The sequence below is a fragment of the Columba livia genome, chromosome 1 (genome assembly GCF_036013475.1).
Source record: "Columba livia isolate bColLiv1 breed racing homer chromosome 1, bColLiv1.pat.W.v2, whole genome shotgun sequence".
Classification (NCBI taxonomy): domain Eukaryota; kingdom Metazoa; phylum Chordata; class Aves; order Columbiformes; family Columbidae; genus Columba; species Columba livia.
The window spans coordinates 57,785,156-57,811,109 of record NC_088602.1 but is presented as its reverse complement, the minus strand read 5'-3'; the positions used below and the strand labels follow the sequence as shown (position 1 = coordinate 57,811,109).

At 38.5% G+C, this 25,954-nt stretch overlaps 1 protein-coding gene and 1 long non-coding RNA gene across 8 annotated transcripts in view; both read left to right on the top strand.

Annotated features, from left to right (window-relative positions):
* The window catches only part of NALCN (sodium leak channel, non-selective), a 238,908-nt gene that overhangs the window by 198,805 nt on the left and 14,149 nt on the right, over positions 1 to 25,954 (top strand). For 4 of the 7 annotated variants that reach the window (XM_065057827.1, XM_065057860.1, XM_005513337.3 and 1 more), the window contains 17 exons: positions 6,381 to 6,482; positions 6,918 to 6,987; positions 8,023 to 8,114; positions 8,272 to 8,394; positions 10,688 to 10,744; positions 11,115 to 11,235; positions 11,334 to 11,465; positions 13,232 to 13,399; positions 14,532 to 14,636; positions 15,363 to 15,469; positions 17,303 to 17,423; positions 17,508 to 17,606; positions 20,158 to 20,251; positions 20,781 to 20,887; positions 21,290 to 21,364; positions 24,321 to 24,440; positions 25,470 to 25,538. In XM_065057827.1, the coding sequence (XP_064913899.1) occupies positions 6,381 to 6,482; positions 6,918 to 6,987; positions 8,023 to 8,114; positions 8,272 to 8,394; positions 10,688 to 10,744; positions 11,115 to 11,235; positions 11,334 to 11,465; positions 13,232 to 13,399; positions 14,532 to 14,636; positions 15,363 to 15,469; positions 17,303 to 17,423; positions 17,508 to 17,606; positions 20,158 to 20,251; positions 20,781 to 20,887; positions 21,290 to 21,364; positions 24,321 to 24,440; positions 25,470 to 25,538 (1,762 nt within the window). The remainder of the gene's footprint in view (positions 1 to 6,380; positions 6,483 to 6,917; positions 6,988 to 8,022; positions 8,115 to 8,271; positions 8,395 to 10,687; positions 10,745 to 11,114; positions 11,236 to 11,333; positions 11,466 to 13,231; positions 13,400 to 14,531; positions 14,637 to 15,362; positions 15,470 to 17,302; positions 17,424 to 17,507; positions 17,607 to 20,157; positions 20,252 to 20,780; positions 20,888 to 21,289; positions 21,365 to 24,320; positions 24,441 to 25,469; positions 25,539 to 25,954) is intronic. The other 3 variants (XM_065057839.1, XM_065057844.1, XM_065057850.1) reach the window with 3 other exon arrangements.
* LOC135579090 (uncharacterized) lies at positions 3,521 to 5,311 on the top strand. Its single transcript, XR_010471512.1, has 3 exons — positions 3,521 to 3,728; positions 3,823 to 3,885; positions 5,144 to 5,311. It is a non-coding gene; the product is annotated as an uncharacterized LOC135579090 (long non-coding RNA).

The following is a 25,954-nucleotide window of genomic DNA, read 5'->3' as shown; positions in this document are numbered from 1 at the left end:
TTAGTCCTAGGAACAGGGCCAAGGATGTAGCAACTACTGTCCTGAGTACTTTGACCAGTGATTTGCATCACCCCTACCAGTGTCAGAGCACTGAGAGACTTAACTCTTCACATAAATCCATTCTGAGCTGGGGACTTCACCCTTCCAAGGAAAATTAAATGAGAGAAAAATGAGTTACAGACAGAACAATTTTTTCAAAACAGGATCACATTTAGTAGTGCCTCTGAATTACAAACAGCTCCATTTCTTTCTGAAAATTATGATACATTTCCCTCAGCAGCAATAACCATAACTTCTAGTAAATTTCATTACAGCTGCATTATGTTCAGTGTTTCCCACTTTTGTCTCACTTTCTCTTGCTGTGGGCACTGCGTTTCATCTTAAATACAAGTTTTGTGCCTGTGGTTCTTCTGACCCTCATTCCTTGTGGGACCATTATCCAAGAATGGGTTCTTTATTAGTTCCACTGGCTTTCTGAGGTAGACAGGGTGGATAAGGTCCAATTAAAATGTTGTGTATAAATCAGTGCATTCTCTCCAGTGCTGAAGATAAATTATAGACAACACAGAATGGTGAGGAAACCAAGCAAATTAAAAGTAGTCTGACATAGTCCAAAATATAATCGAAGGATCAATAGTACAGAAGCTGACTCTAGTCTCTATTAAACCATGCACCACAAAATGGTTGAGGTTGGAAGGCACCTCTGGAGGTCATCTGGCCCAACCTCCCTGCTCAAGCAGAGCTACCCAGGCCTGGTTGCCCAGGACCATCTCCAGGCAGCTTTTGAAGATCTCCTAAGATGGAGATACAACCTCCCTGGGCAATCTGCACCAGTGCTCCATCACCCTCACATAAGGGTTTGTGCTCTTATTTTATAAAATACAAGAAATAACGTAAAAGTTCTCTGGTCTGTTGATAAGAAAATCAAACTCAGAAAAATCACAAAAATTCATTTTATTATAAAATATATAACACTTTGGGAAACTAACATCTTTTCAATGGGCAGTTTTTTATTTTCTTTTCATTACAGCTGATGCTGTAGTCAAACTGTAAACTGATGCTAGCAGTATGCAATGGGGTTTTCACTGTTCTAGTCAAGATTTGTCTGATGTATTTACTGGGCCTGAGGGAATAATATAGCTCATGGTTAAGTAGAACTTTCCATTTCATAAACAGTTAATTCAATAAAGTGTATTTATCCTTTGTTTGAAACTGAGACTGCTATGAGTGCATCTTGGGGAAAAAATAATAAAAATAATTGCTTGAATTAAGTATCCAGTTCTACTAATTTACTAATATACTAGAAGTAATTCAGAGTGCGTTCATACGAGTATTTCTGCAAAATACAGTGGTTTTTTTCTGAATATTAGAATAAGCAAGAAATGAGATTCCCTGTCCTTCTAGGAAAGTTATAAAGTTAATCTCTGAACAAATAATCTCTGGACACTAATACAGTTGTATAATATAATACACCACCTGCCTGAAGAGAATGAGCAGACGTTTTCATTAGTTTGTGTATCACAGGAGCGTAAAAGTCTTGGTCAGAAGGGAACTTCAGAGGCTGTGTTATCCAGCTGCACACTTAAAGTAAGACTATTGCTAACCCTGGATCAGAGCAGCTTTGCGTCTTCCACCTACTCTGGTTCCAGCACTGCATCACACCTCCCTTGAGAGGGAGTTTTCCTGATGCTCAGTCTAAACCCTCCAAGCCATAGTTTCTGGCCTTTGCTCACTGCACCGTCATCCTGCAGTAACAAGAGTTCATCTTTATGCTTCAACCTCCTCTTCACCAAAACAAACAAGCCCAGTTCTCCCGAGTCTCCCTGGAGGTCACATGTTTTGTAGGCCACTGACCTCTTGTACCTGCTCCGTTGTTTCAGCATTGCTTTGGGAGTACCCAGAACTTTGTCCCAGGTGCAGCCTCTGCTGCTCCAAGTGGAGGAAGGATAATAAATTCCCTCTGTCTGCTGGCTACACTCCTTAATATAGTAGGCAGTTTGTCTTACTGGTGGCAGGAACACATTGGTCCAGTTACCATCCAGGTAACTCCATCCCAGCCAGAGCCAGTGTAGCCCTCAGTTCCTTTTCCTCAGACAGGAGCTCCACAGCCTGCAGGGATGCATGGAGCTATTCTGCAGCAGGTGGATAGCATGGAGCTATTCTGCAACATCCTAAAGCTTTTGCTGACTCAGACCTCAAGTTTATCAGGGTCCTTCTGGTTTATTACTGTACCATTTAGTGTGTTAAACACTGCTCTTCAATTCTCCACGTAGCTGGTTTCATCATAGAAGACATACCTTTGGTATCCTGTATTAGAAATTTGCTTGCATTACATGACTGACTTGTACTAGTTCTAAAACGTTTACAAGTTTCTCTGTATGTAATTTATGTTTTCTCTTAAGAATATAATTTCTTTCTTTGTAACTGTGAGGTTTTGAAACCATGCATTCTCAGAACAAATGTTCCAGTTAAGCTCAGCTTATGAGCTGCCAAGCTTTGATACCATGTATTTCTCAGAACAAATACTCTAGTTAAGATCAGGTGGTGATTGTTGTCAATAGGAGCAAAACCCAGACTTAGTCACCACCTTCTTAAATCTCCACAAGTCTATGACATAATTGGACTTAACCTGCAAAGGCAAACAGAAAGAAATAATGGAATGCACATATCCATTGGTATGAAACTTTATGGGTTTAGTGCCAAGTCACTGCCATGCTATAGATAGCTGTAAAGCATTGTTGTGAAGTAGATTTAGTGGGCTGTGGAGTCTCCAACACTGCAGGTGCAGAAAAGTAAGTCAAACAAACATCAGCCCAGAATAGTGTAGATATTGATCTTGCTTAGAGAGAGGTGATGGACTAGATGGCCCTTTGAGGTTCCTTCTTCTCCATTGATTCTTTCAATTCTTCTGTAAGCCAAGGAAAATAATTATTATACAAATATCTGGTAGAGGAAAAGCTGAACCAGCAAGGTAAGGATGACAATGAGAATACCAAACAGCTAAAGAAAAGAAAGGATGTTACCATAGTTATGGTTAAAAGACAGTATGTTACCACACTGAAGAAAATCAGCGACTATTTGTTTTCCTCTTTAGAGGCATATGGAAGGAAACAAGAAAAACATGGAAAAAAAAAACAGGAATTATCCAACTCACATTAATAATTCATTTTATTTTACTAGTGCTAGATTCGGTTCTCTTCAAAAAATAGTATCCTTTTCCCCAAAAAACAGTAGTGTAGCTGTGGTGAAAATGTGTGTTTTATTTGCTATTAAAACAGTGCCTTATTGAATTAAATTTATAAAATGAAAGAGGGAAACACTAACACACCAATCAGGTGGATTCACCACCTGCCACATTTAACCATATTTTCCAAGTTAGCCAGAAGCATAATCAAAGCATAGAAAGATGTAGCAAGAATATAGAGTCATAGTGAGAACAGTGCTGAATTATGATGATAATGGTGTGTTTTGCTGAAGCAATGCCACACTGCTACTGTGACTTCAGTGTGAGTGTGTTACAGGGAGAACAAGAACAAAAGTACATAGCAACATGTGCAGTTACTACATAATGTGTAAATATTCACTCATTAAAACAATACAGAAGAATCAGTGTTATATTGAGATGCAAGAAGATGAGTGACCTGTTGTGGAAAGGAGGCCTCCCTGAAAAGTCTAAGCGTGAGCTATATGCATACCCTCTGCAAGAAACCTCAGAATATTCATGAAAGGTATAGTATTTTGGAGTATTGATCAAAGCATTTAATATTTTGCATTAGCTCAAAGAATGCTACTCGAACACTCCAGTCACTGCTTATTTTTCAGGGGTTCCAAAGCACGAAATAGTTCAGAGGACTTCAAAAGTTTGGACCTCATAATTGCTTGCAGGTAATACAAACTATGTACTATTCCGGTATCATGTTCTGTATGATCTTCACGTGTAGCCTGGCTTTCTGATAACCTACCAAATCACACTTTATTTTTCGGAGTATTTTATTCCATTGGTGCTTTTCAAGGCAAACTAAGAACATGTGGTTTAGAATCATAGAATCATTTTGGTTGGAAAAGAACTTTAAGATCATGAAGTCCAACCATTAACCTAACACTGTCAAGTGCATCACTAAACCATGTCCCTAAGAACCTAATCTCTGCATCTTTTAAACGCCTCCAGGGATGGTGATTCAGCTGGTTTAGCCACAGCCAGCAATTAGAACCATGTGCCTCTCACTCCTCCCTCCCCTCGCACTGGTGGGATGGGGAGGAGAATCAGGAAACAAAAGGCAAAACTCACGGGTTGGAATAAAAATGGTTCAACAGAATAGCAAAAAAGGAAAAGACAGACAATAGCAATAATAACAATGAATATGGATTTAGGAATATAACTTAGGAAAAGATCATAAACAATGCTAAGAGTCTTTCCAAAGGTCTTACCCTTTCTGTATGCCCATTCTGTACACTATATGGTTAAGTGTATTTTATTATACCATTAGTAATCAAATAAGCCATCTTGTTCGTTAGTCAGGTAAATAATTTGTTGTTTGAGCATTTAATGTTCTCTCTTAGTATGGACACTAAGAGTTCATGTAACTTCGCAACCTGTGTACAAGGACATGAGAAGTTTATGTGCAAGTGATTTTTGATGTCAAGAAAAACCTTTGTAGCAGTTAAAAGCAGAGCACAATAATTTATATTTATAGGGGAAAAAAAAGATAAGTTACCTTCTGTGTCACAGCAGGAAGCCTCTATACAGAATCAGACCACAGAACTTTCCATTGTCTCTTACCAAAACTGGATTGTCATTTTAATGGAGTTAGGTAGGATCTATTTTTTATATTTTTTTTTTTTACACGAAAATTGCACAGGTATTCAAATTATATCTCTGTTGTCTTCTGACAGTGTTATGTAATATCATCCTCCCTAATTTAATGCTTAAAATCCATTGGTATTATAGTGTTCATGATTTGACTAAGATGAGCTATTTTTTATAAGACATACAGTAATTTTCTTAAATGGCATAATGCTTCCATTCAGTGTAGTGTAATCTAATGCCCTCTGTAATGAGTGTAGGACAATGTATTTTTCTAGCATGTGAGTATGATCGGCAGTGGTGACACAAGCATTCTAAGTTTCGCATTTTTTGTTCCAGACCTCACTTTGGATCCCTACTCTTATCATTTATGTGTTTAAATCCAAAAGAAGGAGAAATAGCAGAGAAGAGTGAAAAACAAAGTCATAGGGGGGAAGAACATGCCTGGGACGCCTTTTGCCATCAAGCGTGATCATTCCATGGTGTCAAGGACAGCATTTATCCAAGCATTACTGTAGACTGGTGAACAAAGTGGTCACTCCAATAGCATGTAGTTTTTTTCATGTTTTCAACAAAAATGGAGATTTGATTCATTAAAAAGTATGAAATATTACCAGCTGGATCTTGTGTGAGTTTCTCTTAATGATTGTAAAGCACAAAATGAGCAATAAGCCATTCACTGTGTAAATGGAAAATTGCAGCATTCCAGGAAAGTGAAAATATTTTTCCAAAGTTGCCCAAAGTGCCTTTTCTCAGCCATCTGAGGAGTTGTGTCAGCTCTCTTTAGTGGGAACCTCCCTTTTTCTTAAGCAAACCATTTCATTGTAGCCAGCAAAATAAAGACATGCACGTTCTATTTTACCGTAGCACACTTACTAGCCAACCATCCGAATGACATATTCATTTCTGCCAAAATAGTGTAAAATATATTTGCCAAATTTCAGGAAAAACAAAGTGAAACAAATGAACTAACAGGTGAAAAAACCCTGTTACAACAACAAAATGCTGCGAGCTCAATGCATTCCAAGAGAGCTGACATGTCATATTACAGCATATCAGCAATGTGCAGCTTTTCATTTCAGACTACACATGGTCCTGGTTATGGAGAAGAGCCCTCAAAGATACGCTGCAAGTCTTGATTGTGTACATAAATATTTTGTCACATACAGCTCCCTGAAAGGGAGCTGCCCTAAATTGACAGCTGTATTTGTACTATTCCATTCTTTATTGCTGAGAAGCTGGTTTTATGGGTGATTAGTGAATTGCCTGACCCTTTTCACGCTTCGTGAAGTCTTAAGGGACCATCAATTCTACAGCAAACTGAAAAAACTTCAAAGGTGAGCCTTGCTATGGCATGGAGAAGGTTCGTCAGATGACCAGCTTTGTTGCAGAGTGGGGACCATTGCCTTGGAAATAACACTTTTTCATGGGAAGTCCATTGCTCTTTTATTGTTATTCTCCGTTAAGCTGTGCACTTGCTCCCCAGAAAGCCAAGCTGACTTGTCTGAACATGCTACCTCAGAAGTTCTCATTTATACTGAAAATTCTGTGGCTTCATCATTATATTTCTTTGTAGGGCCTGCACTAGACAACGCATGCTGAGTGGATCCTTTGAGGGGCAGCCTGCAAAGGAAAGGTCAATACTCAGTGTCCAGCATCATATACGACAAGAACGCAGGTAAACACAGTAAGGATGGTTTAAAATATTCTTAAAATAAAGGTGAATGAAAAAATAAATTTGAGCAATACCTAATGTGTGAAAAACTGAAATGACTTACATGTGCAAAGAACTGAAGTCTACATTCTTCATTGTAACAATAATGAAATTCAATGTACTGTATAAATGGAGAAAATGCCTTTTTATTTCAAATGTCATTTCCTTCACCGACTACAAAGCTATCAGTTTAAAGATCAGAAGGAAAGAAATTGGCTTATGTTAGACCAGATTGAAAACAATTGAAGAACATATAAGCTTCTGATGTCAGCAAGAGAAAAAATGATAAGATTTTGATGTATTGGGTGGCTGGAGAGCAGTGCTTTATAATAGCCTTCCTATAAAGGTCAAAAATTTCATCTAAGAGATGTATCGTTAAATTGATTATGATTGTTTCAGGTCACTGAGACATGGTTCCAACAGCCAGCGAATCAGCAGAGGAAAATCTCTTGAAACGTTGACTCAAGATGTAAGTCCTCATAGAAATGATGGTTTCAATTCGAGAATATAAGAAATAAGCATATGTACTATATAATAAATGCTTGTGTAAGACTAATGTCTATGATCTTGTTTACAATTTGTCTTTTGAAATCTTGAAAGGAAATCATAAATACTGTAGTTGCATTAGAATTATCCTCAAAATAATTGACACGGTTATTTCAGTGACAGACTTACTGGTTTTGAAACACTTGCTGAGATGGATTCACTGAAGCTGTAGACACTACATTAGGAACACAACAATTGCTACCCAGGACACCTTAAAAAGCCTTACTGTGGAATTATACAAATCACTCAGGCTGGCAAAACAGTACTTCGAAATTTCCGACAGAAGTTTAACAATACTTTTCAAACACAAGAACTGTCAGACAAAAGGACAAAGACTAAAAAGGAGAATAGTAATCAGGGATTTCACTGTGCCGTAGTTTCACGCAGTTAAGTGCATTTTCACTTCTGCAAATTCACAATGACATTTGGTGGATCTCTGTGACTATGAAAATTCAAGGGGCAATATAAGTCCCTCCATTTCCAAACTTTGATAGTCATTTTCTAGATGTGCTTAGTACTTAAAAACAACTGCACAAGAAGTAATTACTGAACTATTTTGCATGGTGGTAGGAAGAAACTGTAGGTTACTCCTCTTTTAAAGCAAATGTAGCTGACATGCAGCCGCCTTGAGAAGCTGAAAGGGTGTCTAAAGCCTTTTTTTCCCCAGTCTTTGCCCTTAGTAACTTTGATGGTATTCATTCCAGTTCAGAGACATCGGCTGAGCTTACAAGACCTTTTCTTTTAAAGTTAAAAGTTGCACTGGATGGGACTTCGTGCATGAAATTAAAACTGAAATTAACCTTGATGAAAATAAGCAGCCTTGTGCTGTAGATAGGAAATACAATATGCTTGATAGAGTTGATGTGCAGTGCATTTGGAAATAAAGATTGCTTTCATCTGAAACTTTCAAAAACAACAACCCGCAGACCCCTATTAAAAGGAATCATTTTCCTTGTAGCACTCCAACACAGTGAGATACAGAAATGCACAGAGAGAAGACAGTGAGATAAAGATGATCCAAGAAAAAAAAGAACAAGCTGAAATGAAAAGGTATTTAAAAATCAAAAGTCTGAGTGCACGCTTTTCCATAATAAGTGTTCTCTATATGAAGTAAAAAGTATTGAGATTCATGATGAAAACAGAAAAAGTATAAGGGATATTTTTGCCAGGTATAATGCTTAATAGTTTACCTTCTGTCTTTCAAAAGGAAAGTCCAGGAAGAGGAGCTGCGGGAGAATCATCCGTATTTTGATAAACCACTTTTCATAGTTGGTCGTGAGCACAGATTCAGGAATTTCTGCCGAGTGGTGGTACGAGCTCGCTTTAATGCGTAAGTTTATTCCATACCAACCATTGGTTCCAACAAGTGTTTACTTTAGTGGCCTCAGAAATCTAGTTCTAACTTGTATTTTGGAAGAAAAACTGTACAATATCATCATCCCACGAGCTGGCAGTCAGTTGCCTATGGTATAGCCTTGCTGTTGAGGAAAGGAAGCAATCAGATGCTGTGTAAGGGGTGAGACGTGTTTGAGCAACCTGCCCTGCTGATGAGTTGGCACAAGCCTGTGGGGAAACTGCAGGCATGAGCTGAGAGGAAAGGGTAATGTTTTATATCCCCATTTTTTAACCAGCTTGCTAGTCCCTGCCTATTCCTCATCATAAGGTGGGAAGTCTTTATACACCAACAGTTATTCAAAGAACAGAAAAGTATGAAAATAAAATAATCCCACTGTGCTTACCCAAAGACTCCTTAGTCCATAATGAGAGACCCAGAATGGATGGGAAGATGTTCAGCTGTGGGAGATAAAAGGAGAAAAGCTGAGACCAAGTGAAAACCAGGAACATTCAGGAACTAAAGTGCAGGTGTATGTGAGTGTGGCAGATACAGATCTATGTACAAGCAGCTTGATATAAAATCATCTTACAGATTTTCTTTTAAACCTCTCTGACTGGCACTGTCATTTTGGAGGGTTAATGCATGTCACCTTGCAAACAGACAGGTAAGACAAAAGATAGCTCAATGCTGTAAGTTTGTCACTCGGAAGACCTGGTTTCAGTATGTGCTTTACTATGGATCTGCTTTGTGCCCTTCAACAAATTACTGCTAAGTAGAGCAACAGGAAGGTTAGATACTCAGTTTCTACAGTACCCATATTTAAGTGTTCTGCCACCTATGTAGAAGCATGTCCTTCAGTTAGGTGCCTACTTTTCTATGCAACTGCTAGCTTGATTGTGGCTTGCACTTCCATGAAGTAGTTGCAAATTAAAACGGCAAAACAAAACACACAAACATACATTCCAATCCACTTGTCAAATATTAGACGTGTCAGTCCCTCTTAGCATTGTGAATTGCCCAAGGGTAACAGGATACTTGGATTATCAGCAGTTTAATGAAAATGTTTGCCATTCTAAGATTAAACTGATTTTGTTAAAGTCATTTTTTCCATTTATTTTAATCATATCTACTTTATTCATTGTCCCAGCTTGCCAAGTAAGATATTCTAGATATCTTTTTCAAACTGGTGGGATGCATATTTTCTTCTAGTACAAAAGGCTAAGGAATGCCACTGTGTACAGTGTGGGGAAGAGGTATGAGCTTAAGAAGACACAAAAGCCAGCGCCTTCAGTGGAAGGGCACTAAAATCAGTAGATTCTGTATACTGACTGGTGTAAGTGGCTGAACCTGGCCTGTGGAAGATTCCTCTCGTTCTCCTTTTGTGCATGTTGTGTTCTTGTTATTCATGACCATGAAATCTCTTCTAGTGGTAATGGCTTAGTGCAGGTCAGTCCATTTGTCACTTTAAGGAAGCGGTAGCAATTTCACATCCCGGTCGCTAGAACCCTTACATGCAATATCGGATATATGGTTTGTTACAAGGATTTGAAAGTTAAGTAAAAAGTTCCCATAACCACTGGGGCAGGGGAGGCTTCTTGGGTAGGATTTTTGCAGCTTCTTCTGCTGAAGCTGTTCTGCTTTGTATAAGAAGGTTTAATAATTGTTGGAGCAAGAACTTAACTCGTGTCACCTAAATATGTCCTTATTACTTATAGAGGGGTTCTCACTCGCTCTGGCTGCCTAATGGGTTTTTGGATATGGTAGGTGAAGCACTGCAATTTCACAGGGAAATTCAAATATGGAGAATCTAGGAATATTAATCAGAAAATGATTGAAGAAGTAAAAAAAGAAATAGGTCATGTGGAAGGATTTTTTGGTGTGTGTCAGCTGAGGTTATCAGTCAAGAGGTTTTGAAGTAGAAGGAAAGAACTCCTGAGGAAGTGCTTTGGTACATAAAATTCGGTGGCAGGTTATCCTCTACTGCCCCCAAGCAAAATACAAAATTAAGTCCTTGTTTACAAAAGCAAGACCCCAAAAACTACCAGTTTAAAGAATCATTAGAGGAATTACAGGTAAACCATTAATTAGAGAGATACTAGCTGTGTTGATAATATGACTTAAATGACATAGAATTAAATGAAACTCATACAGACATTTAAATTAAGCCAAGATAAAACATAGCCTTGACTTTGGACATAAATTACTTTGACGTAATGGATGCATGGTATAATTATAATGCTGACTAAAATAAAATGTAAATGACTGTTATCTTTTCTTCTTTTTATAGTTCTAAAACAGATCCTGTTACTGGAGCAGTGAAAAATACCAAATATCATCAACTTTAGTAAGCACTGCAAAAGTAACTTTGCTTGGTCACATCAGCCTGCAGTATAAGTGTGTGAGCGCACACATGCATGTGTGTGTGCATGTGTGCATGCACATGTGTATCTCTTTATTTCCCTCAAAAAGGTTTTTCTATTCATGGAGTTGTTTGGGGAGGAGGATTAATAGGAAGAGGATTTTTTTATCAGACTTCTTCACTTGCATGTAACTGCCTTAGTTTTACTATGCACTTCTGAAATATTGAAATCTCTGACACTCCTCAGCTTAATTTTTTTTTCATAGGAAAGCACTTAGCTGTGGTGTAGACATAATACAAGTGACCCAGCACTCTTGGCACGTTTGTAATGGTTATCCTTGTGTGTTTTTCACAGTGACTTGCTGGGTTTGGTTACTTACCTAGACTGGGTCATGATCATCGTTACTATCTGCTCCTGCATTTCCATGATGTTTGAATCCCCCTTTAGAAGAGTTATGCATGCTCCAACACTCCAGGTACTGTCACTGAATTGTTTGACATTTAATGAAACACTGTCACCTTGGTTTTTCCACTGCCTTTTCCTAAATTGACTGTTCTCTGCTTTGATTTTCAGATTGCTGAATATGTTTTTGTAATATTCATGAGCATTGAGCTTAATTTGAAGATAATGGCAGATGGCTTGTTTTTTACACCAACAGCTGTCATTAGGGACTTTGGAGGAGTTATGGACATATTTATATATCTTGTAAGTTTTTATATTTATGGGAAGCATATTCAGCGTTCTTAATTCTGATATCTTTGAATGTATAAATGATTGACGTTAAAAAGTTTGGCTCTGCACCCTGGTGCAAATGCAGTAGTGTAATTGACAAATTTCTTATGCAGTCTTACCAGTTATGTGTGCAAACACTTTTTTAGACATCTAAAAACACACTGACGTGATAAGCACCCAGCAATTTAGTGTAGAGCCATTGTATGGTCCCTTTTAATTGTTTATATGTTGGTATGTTTTAAGTATCAGACCTGATTTTATTCCAAAGTAAGCTCAAGATCTCTGACTTGCTTCAGCATTTTTACACAGGAGAATCTTTATCCATTTCTTAGCCATTCGTTGCTTCCTTCTCTCTCAACAGTTCTGCTTGATAGAAGGTGTTTCAAAAGCTTTTACCATTTGACAGAAGGGCAAATCCAAGTTTTTGGTGTTGCTATAGCAGAAAGAAAGCAAAGCAGCATCCTTTTATATTGAATTACCTGTCAGTAGTGGTTTTCAGGAAAAATAAAATCTACCATTTTCTTTGCCCTCTGGAAATTTCTTACATTCCATTCATATACAAGAGAAGGGGCTCTCTTTCCTCTTCACGTATGACAATAAACACACACAATGTGTCAAAAACAGAGCTCAGTATAATACAGTATGAAATATTTTCTAACTGAAGAAATTGCTAAGCAAAATGGCTTTGATGGATTTAGATTAAATCTTTCAGAGATTAATCCACCAGACAGATGTGCTGCATAAAATTTGTCATGAACAATTTGTATCAAAGATTCCATTGTTAGCATAAATGAAAATATGCATACTTATACAAAACTCCTACTGTAGTATGCATAATCAGTATGTGCATAAGTTTCTTGAAATCCCTCTGAATCCCTCTGCTTGTCTGAAGGAAAATTTAGATGGTGTAGCTTGGATATTCCAAATGTGCCTGTGGCAATCTTAAAAGAATATGAAAGAAAGTCAGAAGCATATGCACATCTTTTTGTTTTGATGGGGTGGCTGTCTTTTACCACTGTTGTTTTTCATGAATTGTATTATGTTTTAAATCATATTGATGATATCAACTTGATCCTCCATTTTTTGTGCACTTACCTCTTGGTAACACTTATCTCTGTCCCCCTGTAATAACCTGGGCTTTAAAAAGACTTTTTAAAAAATAAAAAGTCATTAATGGACTTCATAATCACTAACAGAAATTGTGTGGGCAACAAGACAAAACTATGCTGTTTGAAAACACTGTTGAATGCATAATATTCATCTGATAAAACCACACAGTGATAGAACTACTAATGCCTGTAACAAAGTGGTAGGAAAAACTGTTGAGGAAACTGTTCACAGACATTGCCCATGTGGATATCTCAGGTTTAGGGTAGAATCTCTGCTTGAAATGAGAAGTGGAGAGAGATTATGCTGCCTGTTCCAGGAATATAGTTCGTGTCCCTGCTCTGAACCAGCCAATTTGATTTCTTCTTTTGGAACAGGTCCATCTGCTGAAAATAATAAAATAGATCTGGAGTCAAAGGGGAAAAAAGAGGCTGAGGCTAAGGCCCATTTGTTTGGACAATCAGCCAGAGCACAGGAGATCCAAGTCGTTTCTCCAAATTAGGCTTTTTTTGCCTTAATCTTCCCTTTAATTTTAAGGAAGATAAGTGTTTCTTGATCTTCTGCACTGTGTCTATGTCAAGTAAGACATTGTGAGCCTCATCCTTTGCCTTTTTCTGCTCTGTCTCCCCAAGGTGAGTTTGATATTCCTGTGCTGGATGCCTCAGAACGTCCCTGCCAAATCTGGAGCTCAGCTCTTAATGGTACTCCGCTGCCTCCGACCTCTTCGGATTTTCAAACTAGTCCCTCAGATGAGGAAAGTGGTGCGAGAGCTGTTTAGTGGCTTTAAGGAAATCTTTCTGGTATGTGCCAGATATTTTGTTCTCATTGTTAAAAAGAAGACATGAAGGAGTAATAAGATACCATTTAAGCTATAATGTTTATGTATATTTATCTTTTATCCATTGTTGTCTGTTTACTTTTCATTGTAGCTGCCACTGCAGATGACCACACAACAGGTTAAAAATTAGGAATATAAGTAACTCATTTACATTTGTACTGAATAAAGCTGTTGTAATAACTCTTATCTAAATTATATTATTCATTCAGTGGCCATCAAGACATAGGAGGATTAATGAAATAAAAATCTACCCCTTATTCACAGATCTAGTTGGGGAATGAAGATGAGAAGTAGGGTATGACCGCTCTGCAAGAACAAAAGTAAATCTCGTTTCGAAGCTGAAGGTCTCTACCTCCAAGTTTTTTGAGAGACAGCCAGAGACAATACAGTTGTTCATTGCAGATCTGGATCTCATTGTTATGTTGTCGTTATTATGATGATCATGATTATGCACTTTCAGGACACTATGAGATTATTTGTCACCCTAAATAAAAGATATTTTGTTCCTTAACAGAATGCTGTGTTGGTCAGGTTTTTATAAAAAGCTAAACTGCAAAATATTTGCAGACAGTAATAGAGAAGAAGAAAAAATATAAAGCTAGTTAGCATTTTAGCATTCCGTAGATACTGTATTCTGTTAAAGATATTTACATCATAATTTTCTCATGCATATTTTTATTGTAGCTGTCCTGGAATTAACTATCTAACAGTAGCTTACTTAGATTAATTAGTAAAGCCTGATTCAGAAAAAGAGAAGTAGCACGTATTTAAGTAGTTGAAGAGTTTTCTTTAAAGTGAATGGCAATTCTTGTGCATACAGAATTTGACAAGGTGGTACACTGAGTGCAAGAAAGTTTTGATCCTTATCTACGATTTTTAGATGCTATGTTAGTAATAATAACAGTAATAATAATAACAACAACAACACAGCACCTGGTTACTGAATCAGAGCCTGATGTAATATGTCTGTCACAAAAGCCGTATCTCCAGGTTTATGCAACTGAACGATCCTCTCTGCAGTTCACAGAAGGATCTAAGCCCCTTTTTCAAGACCGCAGGAGGAAAGCTTGACAAGTGTAACTTCATCTTTACAGGTTTCTATTCTTTTGCTGACATTAATGCTTGTTTTCGCAAGCTTTGGAGTGCAGCTGTTTGCTGGAAAACTGGCTAAATGCAATGATCCGCACATCATCTCTAGGGTAAGAACTGCTTTTTTGCTTCAAAATAATAGTGTGTTGTCCCATTCCTGCCTGCTGAGGAAAGCCAGTGGGGCAATCAGAACTGTCATATGAGAGATGGAGAGCTTGGGCATTTGTTCAGAAGTGGGCTGATGGAGGGAAAGGTGGTAAAGGAGTGAATAAGGGAAAGGCTGGGGTTTAGAGTAAAAAAAGTGAAGCAAGTCCAAATATTTGGGACTGTCTGAAAAAGCTGTCAAATTCATACCTTCATACCCTCTTATCTGCAAAGGGCTGGATGTCACATGGAATGAACCATGAAAAATGACACCTTTGTATTCCTAGGTCAGCAGTTAAAAACCAGGTGAGGCTGCAAGAGGTTAAAAGCACTAGGAATGCTGTGTAAGTTGCCTGGAGAAAGTTAGCTGTGTTTTGTACTCCATTTGGAGAAATATCATCATCATCACCTGAAGAGAGCAATGGTCTTTAGGAAATGGGTTGAAAGGCTAGATGGTCTTGCAAAATGAAAAGCACTCTCAGTCCTGAAAGGAGAGGGTTTTTTTTCATCATTCCTAAGTTGCATTTTTGCTTTTGGTAAAGGTCCATGACTATTAACCCCAAATCAGTAAATAAGCCTTGATTTCTGTTTACATTGCTTCCCCATCATGGCAAGTGTGCTATCTATACTGGCATTTTGGCATCTCTCACAGGCCATTATTTAACCTCAGGCTGTGGTTTATTTCACTATAGGAAGATTGTCATGGCATCTTCAGAATAAATGTGAGTGTTTCCAAAAATCTCAATTTGAAGTTAAGACCTGGAGAGAAAAAGCCTGGATTTTGGGTGCCACGAGTCTGGTGAGTTGCTACACATTCTTTCTTCAAAAACTCAGCTGTGGATGTAGAAAACCACTCAAATCTCATGGCACTAAATTATTGATGGAGAGTTGGTTTTTTTAATTCAAAATATATTAAGGGCAAAAATTCTGGTATATTTAGTAAGAAAACAGATATATGAAACTTTTCTAGACTTAACCTGCTGTTCTGTTTGTAAAGCAGAAAGGAAAAAAATGACTGTAGGTACTGAACTTATATAGGAATTAGATGTGATTATTATTACAGTGGGAGTTATTGTCTTGAACCAAGATTATCGCTTAATTGCTCTTTAGTACTATTAAGAAGACATCCTGTGAGCCATATATCAGCAACAGAACCTAATAATAAATAGGAAAAGATGGGAAGAAAAAGAAATTAAAATGAACCTGCCTACAGCTACCCATAAAAAAATGAACAAGTTAGCCCTAAAAACCAGCCTTTCTCTTCTATGGTCATCAGCTAAGCCAGTGAACAGCTTCTTTCCATTTCTTGTGCAGGGGAATCCTTGCGGTCTGTCTGGTGCAGTAGTGCAATAAAAATTATTTCAGACCTAACATTATGTTTATGTTAGTATTTTCATAAAGTCTTTAATATTTTCCAACACCTGAACAGGCAAGAACTCCACTTTTTAATTGTTTACATTTTTAAGTTGGTTTGTGTTTTGCGAAGTCAGCTTAACAGCCACAATTATTTTAATTGACTATGTGCGTGGATAAAGAATGTACCAGCAGTGGTAGATTCAGAGCCATCCTACACTAATGAAATAATATGCTGTGATTTGAACAGTCAGTGAAACTCTGACATCTGCAGAAGTCTTTGTTTCTGTATGCTTCAGACAAATTCTTCCTCAAGTAAGCAAATTCAATCCTCTCCAGCTTGATCCAGAAATAAGCAAAAACTGTCTTAATCGGCAAAACTGTAAACTTTGGGGAATGCTTTGTTTTTGCAGAAAAATGTTTTACTGCAAGGACATTTATACCACCTGTTGGCTGTGTCAGGCCAGATTTTCAAGAGCCAGATGTCAGTATAAGAACCACATTTAAAAGAAATATCTGCCTCCGAAAGCTCTCTTTTTCACTGAATGTTTGGATTTTCAGAAGCACCAAGCACCAATTCTTCTGGAATAAAACTATTTACCTTATAAATTCTTGAACGTTATTTGGGCTCCTTGGATTATCTGTTTTGGATTGTAGAGGCAGAACAACATGTAAACGTAGCCCAAAGAGGGTACTTTCAATGTTCAGCCAAAAACATCCTCTTGAGTCTCAACTGATACAAAACGTCAGAACATATCGTATAGGAAAAACAAGAAGATATGATGTCCTCTCAGGAAGTTTTGCTTTAGACCATCAGTGCACGATGATAATGAAATAAGGAACAACATTTTCTAAACAATCTTCTTGACTTTGGAGTCTGACTCATTTGTGTGGGTTTAAGACTGGTCTCCTTCAAGTAAATTTCCGAATTGGGCCAGTGCCATCAGAACTGTTTTTTCAGGAGCCCTGTATTTTGCTAATTTCATTGACAAGGACATCAAAATGTATTGACATGTTATAAGCTTTAGTACTGTGAATCAGATTATGAGTAACAAAAATAAAACATACATAGGGATCAGGAAAAATTACTCTGCACATATTCATTGCTCTTGCTATTGTTTTGTTTTTCTTGAGACAGAACTTTGAATGGTATATTTCAGAGGCTTTCACACCAATGTGGCAAGGTATTAAAATGTTGGTTAAACTAGGGAGAATCAACGTAAAAAATAGAAAGAACAGCTCTTGCTGAAGTTACACCTATTTGTGTACTGCATTTCAGGGCAAATCCTCGGAATTTTAATTTTGACAATGTGGGGAACGCAATGCTGGCACTATTTGAAGTTCTTTCATTAAAAGGCTGGGTGGAAGTCAGAGATGTTATTATTCATCGCGTTGGGCCGGTAAGGAAATGCATCAAAGCCTTTGAATTCTACAACACATACTTTGATTTGGTTTAGTGATTAATCTTATTTTTGTCTATTCAGATCCATGGAATCTACATTCATGTTTTTGTATTCCTTGGCTGCATGATTGGACTGACCCTTTTCGTTGGAGTTGTCATCGCTAATTTCAATGAAAACAAGGTACTGAGGTGGCTTATCATGTGTAGAACTGGCTTTGTAAGAAGCCTTAGACTGAGATTACACTGTCTGTGCTACCTAGTAAGACCGCCTTTAGGACTGATTTACCAATCTTACATTCTGCAATCTTGCCAGTATGGCTTCACACACACCTGATCCATATTTGCTCCAAAACTTGAGCCTTGGGGTGACAGCAATCTGTCACATGCTCTTTCAAAGCTGTCTGAGTTTATTTACAATGCAGCTGTGTTACCAGATGGAGGTGGAACCTAAAGCACAATGTATGTACAGATACTCCACTCTCTACTGGTTTAGTTTGATGTAGGGATATGTGCAGTGGCAGGTACAAAAGGTGTATTGTACTTCTATGTGTTACGACCAAGGGGTTTCATTAGCACCTTGCAATTGCAGTATTTCAGACTGAAAGTAAAGCTGCGTGACTTTTTCCTGGCACACAGCAGGGTACATTATAAAATTAATTGTCTGTCACTCAAAAAAGTAGCTACTGTTCTAGGAAAGAACTGCAGTTCACATGGGCTTTATGGATTACCCTGAAAAGCAGAAAAACCTGTTCCCAGGTGAATTGTTAAAGAGCAGCTCATGTCTACACTGCTTAAAGACAGGATCCTCTGGATGGGACTGCCGCATACTACAGGGAAAAAAAAACATCTCCAGATTTGAGTTGAAAAGATGAATACGTTAGTTAATTGTGCAGTGGGGAAAACCTTTCAGCCCAATCAACATTCAAGTAGAGTGAAGAAATGTCCAGGAACTGAAAAAAATATGAAGTAAGATAGAGAGAAGGCCAGCAATTAGTACAGAAAGAAGAGAGCAGAACAGTTCACTGTCTGAGGTTAAGCTGTATCTTCTTAAAACTAATTTCTTGTCCAAGCGATTGGTGTTTTGACTAGATGTTGGCTTTAGAAAGTTCATAGTTGATACGTGGTTAGAGTGGTGCCAGGAGCTGATGAGGAGGGCCAGAGTTAGACAATTACCAAATGAGCTATTTTACAGGAGAACAAACAATTTTCTAAAAAACCCGCAAAATATTTTAAGATATGCTGTAGTATTTCATGTGAGCTGTTGGAGCTGCAGGCCTGGAGTAGTTGAACTGGGAAGTACCACAGGTGGCTGTGGGCTGAGTCCCAGCACAGGACAACAGCCCAAAGTATTCCAGCACCTCCTGTTCCACAACCCCCACCAGACACTTGCTGCAGCTCCCGAGAGCCACGTGTTCAGTTGGCAGTGAAGATGTGATCGACTCAAGTATTATCTGGCAGTTTTGAGCTGAAGTCCAAATGCAGATGCAGTTCCTCTGGCAGCAGTCCCACTCGCAGAGCTCTGCTCTGTGGTCCCTTTATAATGATCCTGCTGGTGGAAGTGGTGGTTTCTGAGAAACTGAGCAACTTGTCATCCCAATTGCTAAATTTTTCAAAGGTCCACCTTTTTCGCCACCTTTCATCTTCTTTGCAGTGAAAGCTCTCCAAGAATTTAAACCAGACATGCCCATTTGGTTGCCTTTTAATCTAAGCGTTTCTAAATGTTTTTGTTTGGGCCTGACATGAGTAATAGGCATCCTTACATCTGTCGCTTTGTCCACGTTGTGCTGGAAGGCACCTCCTCCCAGGGTGCTGTCTGGGGGTGCAGCTCAATAAAGAGATTATGCCCACTGAGAGGGAGCAATCCTGACCTCATCAGTTGCACAGCCAGCTCCAGTTCCAGCACCCACACAAGCCCCAGACCTCACACCATCCCTCGCCCAGGTCAGTGCAGCTCCCTGCTGACTGTGGGAGCAACCAGGTGTCTGAGAGACAAGCTTGTGACATTTACCTTGACAAGGTCCCGCTTGTTTTTGAAAGTCCAGGCTCCTTCCATGGGATTTTACAGAAGTGATGAGGATCTCATTTTGGTTTGAAGGTCATTTAAAATAACACTGAATTCTGTTTGGAGTTTGCTTGTTTCTTCCTGTGTTCTGAAAACATCTACACAGGTTACCATCTACCACCACCTGCCCTAACAGTGTATCCCCACCTCTCCTTGTGCTTCCTTTGTGGAGAGCTCTTGTAGATTCATAGCATGTTATTATTTTATTTGAATTACACCCCGACAGAAGAGCTGTGGAGAGCGGCAGCAGTCTCCTAGACGGCTCGTTCCCCAAGGTACTGCAGTGGCGCAGACAAGCCGCAGGGTTTTCTGCAGAAAAGTCTGGACAAAATCGACCACTCTTTAAAACAGCCCTTCCTGCAAATGATGTTCAGTCAAATGGACAACCTCCTGCAGTGTTTCACTGCCCGCACTGGGCTGCTGCTACAAAGAGCAACAACTGTGCCTGCTGAGCCCAGTCCCAGAAACTCACAGCTAATGCATCCAGAAATCCTCTTGAGTACCAGCGGGTACTTTAGACTCCTTTGCCCAAACTGTGTGTTATTTAAGGAGAGTTGCGTATGTAACTTTATTTCAGGCACCAAAGAGAATGTTGTTTTCATGTTTACAGCATTAAGTGTTCTAGCTTTTGTATGACAAAAGCTTTATACGCTTCTCTTTGTTTGTTAAGGGGACGGCTTTACTGACTGTAGATCAGAGGCGATGGGAAGATCTGAAAAGCAGACTGAAGATAGCACAACCTCTTCATCTCCCACCTCGTCCGGGTATCAAAGATATTTTGATTTTATTCATGTTGAGCCCTAGTGTTCATGATTCCCCAGGAGTCTGCGATTCAAATTAAAATTGTAATTGTGAGGCCACTAGGAGGTTGTGCATAAGTTAATGTGGAAACAGGCACCAACTACAGATCTCTGCATAAGGTTATTAAAATCAACCCAAAAAAGGTTGTGCTTCGATGGTTTTAGGATAAGCCTTAATGAAAAATGAATTTCTAAATGAAAAATATTTGCAGTTGGCTGTTAATGATATGAATGGAATGTATTAACCTGACAGCAGTTGAACGATGCACTTGCCCTACAAGTAGCAAAGTCTTCATGCAACGCTAGTGTTCAGTATTTAAAATTATATGTTCAGAAACCCTATTTGATAAGGAAAATTGTAGCAGAAAATTAGAAATGTCTTTTGAAACTGGTAAAGGATTATTTGGCCACTAAGGAACATGGAAAATATGTCAAGAAATAGAGGAAAAATACTACTGGGTATTCTCTCTTCCTCAAACTCTTTCTTTTTCAGATAACGATGGCTTTAGAGCTAAGATGTATGACATAACTCAGCATCCATTTTTTAAGAGAACTATTGCTGTACTTGTTCTGGCTCAGTCTGTGTTGTTATCAGTTAAGGTAATTGTTTTTCTTTTCAGTGTTTCATTATAGTAGTACAGCATGTGTTGCGCATTTCCTAACACCAATTAATGATCAGTTGAGCTGTTACTGTGATTAATGTAGGGAAACACGTTTTCTAGATACAGCAGTCTCGGTTGGCACAGATAACTGTAGATTAATTGTCACTTGTAGAGCTGAATCAATTTCTGCCTTTTCGTAGACTGGTCCATTATTTTTAATTTCCATTTAATCTGTAAATCTGTGAGAAAATAATACACCAAGATGGAATTCCTGTCTGATTATATTTTAAATTGAAATCTATTCATTAACAAAATCTGTATGAAATTTTAAGGTAATGAGTAGACTTTTAGTTCTGCTTAACATCTACCCTTCTATGAGCAGATTTTGTTTGCATTTCAGTGGGACGCTGCAGATCCGGTGACTGTGCCTTTAGCAACAATGTCTGTTGTTTTCACCTTCATTTTTGTTCTTGAGGTAAAGTAATATATTTTATGACTTCTTAAGACTATTATGTATATATTTCATTTTGGTGACTTCTTAAGACTATTATGTATATATTTCATTTTGGCTTTAAGGATGTTGTCTCATTCTTCACTACAGTTTTTATTTCTGAACATGTACATTTGGGGCTCTCCTTGTCACTCGTCTTTAAAAGTGTACTCTAGGAATAAACCTTTAACTAGTTATAGTCATACTTCACCATCCTCAGTTCTGTGTTCTTTATATATATATACATATATATATATAAAAAAAACTCTGAGCATTTCATCTTGCATTTTGGTGAACCCAGTGAACTCTTTTCTTGCAGAGCATCTTGGATTAAATTCAGTCTCTACAACACAGGATCTGTGTTGTAACATGGAAGTTCTGCTCAATCCATTTCTGTTTTGCTGGTTCTACAGAACAGAGTGCATTAATCCTCACCATTCTATGGCTGCAACATCATCAAACCTCTCTCCATTTTGTTTTGGTTTGGTTTTTTTTAATTATCATACTTCACTTTAATACCTTTTAATAAGCTATGTCAAATTCCACTATTATCTATCTTTTGTTATACAGATCTGGATCCTATGTGGTAATTGCTCTCTATGAGAAAATTGTCACCACGATCAGCTGTGCAAAGTGTAATTAGCCTGTTTTCATAAGATTGGAATCTAATGACTTAAACACATTTTTAAAGCATATTTATTTTTTTTAATGCATAAGGCTGTCTATAGTGTAACAAAGTGCACATTTATGAGGTTAAAAAATATGTTTCCTCTGTGGTTAGGTTAGTACATTGTTCTTTTATAAGTTTATGGTTGAATGTTTTCGTTTCAGTCCCCTGTGAACAGCTGATACTGACCGCTATCAGAAACAGGATAGTAGACTGCGTTCCCACTGCTCTAATCCAATGTGACAGTTCCTGTGTTCCAGTGATAGGTTTTGCCAGCAGTGATGAATAAACAATGAAGTGAATACCTTGTAGCAGCTGTATCTGGAGTATGTCTGTGTTGTTGCATCTTTTTCCCCTGCCCAGGAGAAATCAATATCTCTTGAGAGACTGAGCAAACACAGAAAAGTTTGATTTGTATCATACACAGACAGGTTTTAATTTGCCTAGTAAGTATGTCTTTAGAAATACTTCTTTTCTTTTATACTGCCAGGGGAAACAAATACAATTCTAGAATTTCAAAGGAACTTTGTCAGAGCCAAGACAACTTTGTTGGCTGTCTCAACAGGCCAGCTGTCCCACTGTGAGTGCACACGGTTTATGGACAGAGGAAGCAGCTTCTTGCCCGGCATCTTCCCTCATGCAGCACGGTCTGGTTACAGGGTCTGCAGTGTGCACGCTCTGCTACCACTACCAGGCATGGTCCGTGAGGAACACCAAAGCTTTCTGCATTGCTCATGGCCCCATGTTCAGTCTAAGGACTCCTAGTTCAGTTTGAAGCCTCCACTGCTCACCTCACCATATGCAGTGTAGAAGAATAGGAAGAATTTGGGGCTGTCACTTTTGTCACCACACTGACAGTCACAGAATAAACTGAGATGTAATTTTTTATTTGCACGATATGGTATTCTGTTCAGGGTTATAGACACCTGAACTCAGGTGTTTAAATTCTACATGTGAGGTGCTTAAGCTCTCACTGTGAGCAATGGAAATGTAGGGTGAGATTCAGTTGCCTAAATAACCAAAGGCATCAGAAGCTTTTTTGCGTACCCTGGCAGTTCTCCCCTTACCTCCACCAGCTGCTACAGAAGGGCAGGGATATTTGCAGGTCTTGTGTCATCCCTGTCAGCCCCATGCATCTATCTCCAGTATTGTAGTGTATTTCAGCTGACTGTATAGAGGTGAGGCAAGATACCTTCAGGTACCTCATTAGAGATTCAGAGATGGTAAACTTCATTTTAGAGTCAGGGTTTAGCAAACATTGTATGGCAAAAAAACTAACTAGCTGGAAAATCAGACTTCTACATCAAACCAGTATCCTTTTATATGCAGTTTAGGTTTCAGAAATGTAAAGAATCCTACTAAATGGCAGTGTTGCAAGAATCATATAATGGATGCCTGACATTTGTAGCCTCTGTATGGTAACAGTTGACTTGCTTTGAAATTTTATACAAATTCTGTAAGAGAAACTGTTGTACCCTCTGCCTGCATCATCCAACCTTGATATCTGTTAGCAATTGTGATTATTTCTTGCCAGTATCTATTCTTAAGCTTCCTACCTACCTGCACTCCTGTTGCCTGTATTGGAAATGTCAAGCACTTTGGCTGCTGTGTTCTTTTGCCAGGAACATTGTAAAATGTACTCCCTTTACTGTTCTTAGCTTTCTTCTCTTACATGCTGCTGAGTACAGATGGTGCCGAGTACAGATAATTCCTTAAAGCAAGAAATATTTGCAATATAGGAAAGCCTTTTAGTTAATTTGAAATATGGGAGCTACAGAACACAATTAAATTAATGAGTTCAGATGTGCTTATGTGATTTTAACCTGCTTATGAACAACTAGAGATAGGATACTACTTACTCTTTTAGCTACATATTGTCAAAAAAATATTTTTTTAATTTCATAGCTTCATTAACTGTTAGAGATCTTAAACCCTCATTCACCTCGGCGATCTATACATTAGGCATTCAGTCTGAGGTGGTCAACTGCACTCCTTTGATACCTGATGGAGAGACAAACTTCCAGAATACTGTTCATTCCTGTCAGTCATCTGTCGTCTTCCACAATACCAGCTTTCCTTCTTCTAAGAGAAGCTTATATGGTCCACTTAGTCTGGCAGCCTAACTTGTCCACATGGAAACAGTCATCTGACATGAAACCTGCCCTTGGTTGTTTGTAAACATTTGTAAGATGTACTCAATCGAACATTTTAGAGGCTCTTATAGTGAGAAATAAACATTTATTCAGTACAACTGATTTTTTTTTTTATCCATAGGTCACAATGAAGATTATTGCCATGTCACCTTCTGGCTTCTGGCAAAGCAGAAGAAATCGGTATGATCTCTTGGTGACATCTCTTGGAGTTATATGGGTGATACTTCATTTTGCCTTACTGGTAAGATTTAAAAAACACAATTTCAATGGTTAAGCTTGATTTTATACACTAAGTGCCAGTGGTAGGATCAGTGCTACACATGCAGATAAACCCTTGGGAGTTTAATAAGGTTGAAATATGGCTGAAACAAATTAAGCTTGATGCCAAGAAGGAATCCTTGTCTTGAGCAATGATATGAGGTAGAGTCTGTAAATGTGATTAAAAAAGTGGTCTTTGGAAGGGATGTGAGTGAGGAAAGGAAGGAACCTGAAGAGACTGAAAGCTCTTGCCGACAGCATTCTCCTGAGCAGCAAGGAAGAAAGAGGCAATGCACAAAATGCAGATAGCAATAGAGGATTGGAAGAAGGCAAAGGTTCAAAATTGCTGAACAGTATAATCTATCCCCAAACCAGCAGTGATTCTAGACCACTAGTTTTGATTAAGAGGCTATGTTTAATCCAAGAAGGCATGGGGGAGAGGGGAGGAAATCAGCTCTCCCTCCATCTGGCCCTGTTTTTTTACGTTGGCTACACCCCTGTTTCCCTTACTTACGAAGGAAGGAGAAAGGATAGTTGAGTTGATGCTTGTCACCAATCACAAGCTGTGGAAGTCACCACCCTAAATTGGCTGGGGGGTTCTTTCTTGTCTGCCTCAGGTTCTGTTTGGAGGAAAACCTGTCTAGTGTGCCTTGTCATTTTGCCCTGACATCCACAGATTGCTCCCTGCTGATGATGTGCTTGGGAAGCCTGAGGAGTTTCTGTGAGGCAGCAGCTGCCTAGACAAGTAGGCTCAGGCTGCTGGACATAATTACAGCCAAGTTAATAGAAGATTGAAGCTTGTTTGGTTTCATGTACAAGGAGGTTTCGTTAGTGTTTTTTAACAGGTAGAGCATCTTCTGTTAGTCTCTTACTGCTCCCCTGGCACTACTAGTTTATGATTTCTTTTATTTCATGTGGTGACTGCTCTACATTATTAAAAGAATTATTATCCTGATCTTCCCATGAAATCCCTGAGGGACAATGTATAAAGTCTTCCATGTTTCTCTTCCAGAATGCATACACATACATGATGGGGGCATGCGTAATTGTCTTCAGGTTTTTCTCAATTTGTGGGAAGCACGTAAGTATAAATTAGGAACTACAGTTGCAGTGCTCATGTGTAGTTGCTACGTGTCCTTAGTGCATATTCTGTAAGGCTTCATAGTACATGCCAAAAAGATGAGACTTCAAGCAGCAGTCTCCAATTTTACATGCTGTCTTTAAAATGTCAGGGTTTAAGGTACATTGTATAATATCACTGCATGATAGTTACTGGAAAAGCTGCACTTTTGGAAAAAAAAAATGCAATGCGATAATACCAGACAGTTTTTCAAAAATGCTCTCAAATTCTGAAGATACGTTGTGCTGCTTTCAGTCCTTGCCATTTCAGTGTAGTGTGATGTGCATGATTTTTATGTATTTTCTCTGCAAGACTAGTAGAGTGGTGGTTGATGCACTTATCTTGTTATGATAGTGTTGTCTTAAAGAAGTTTCTTC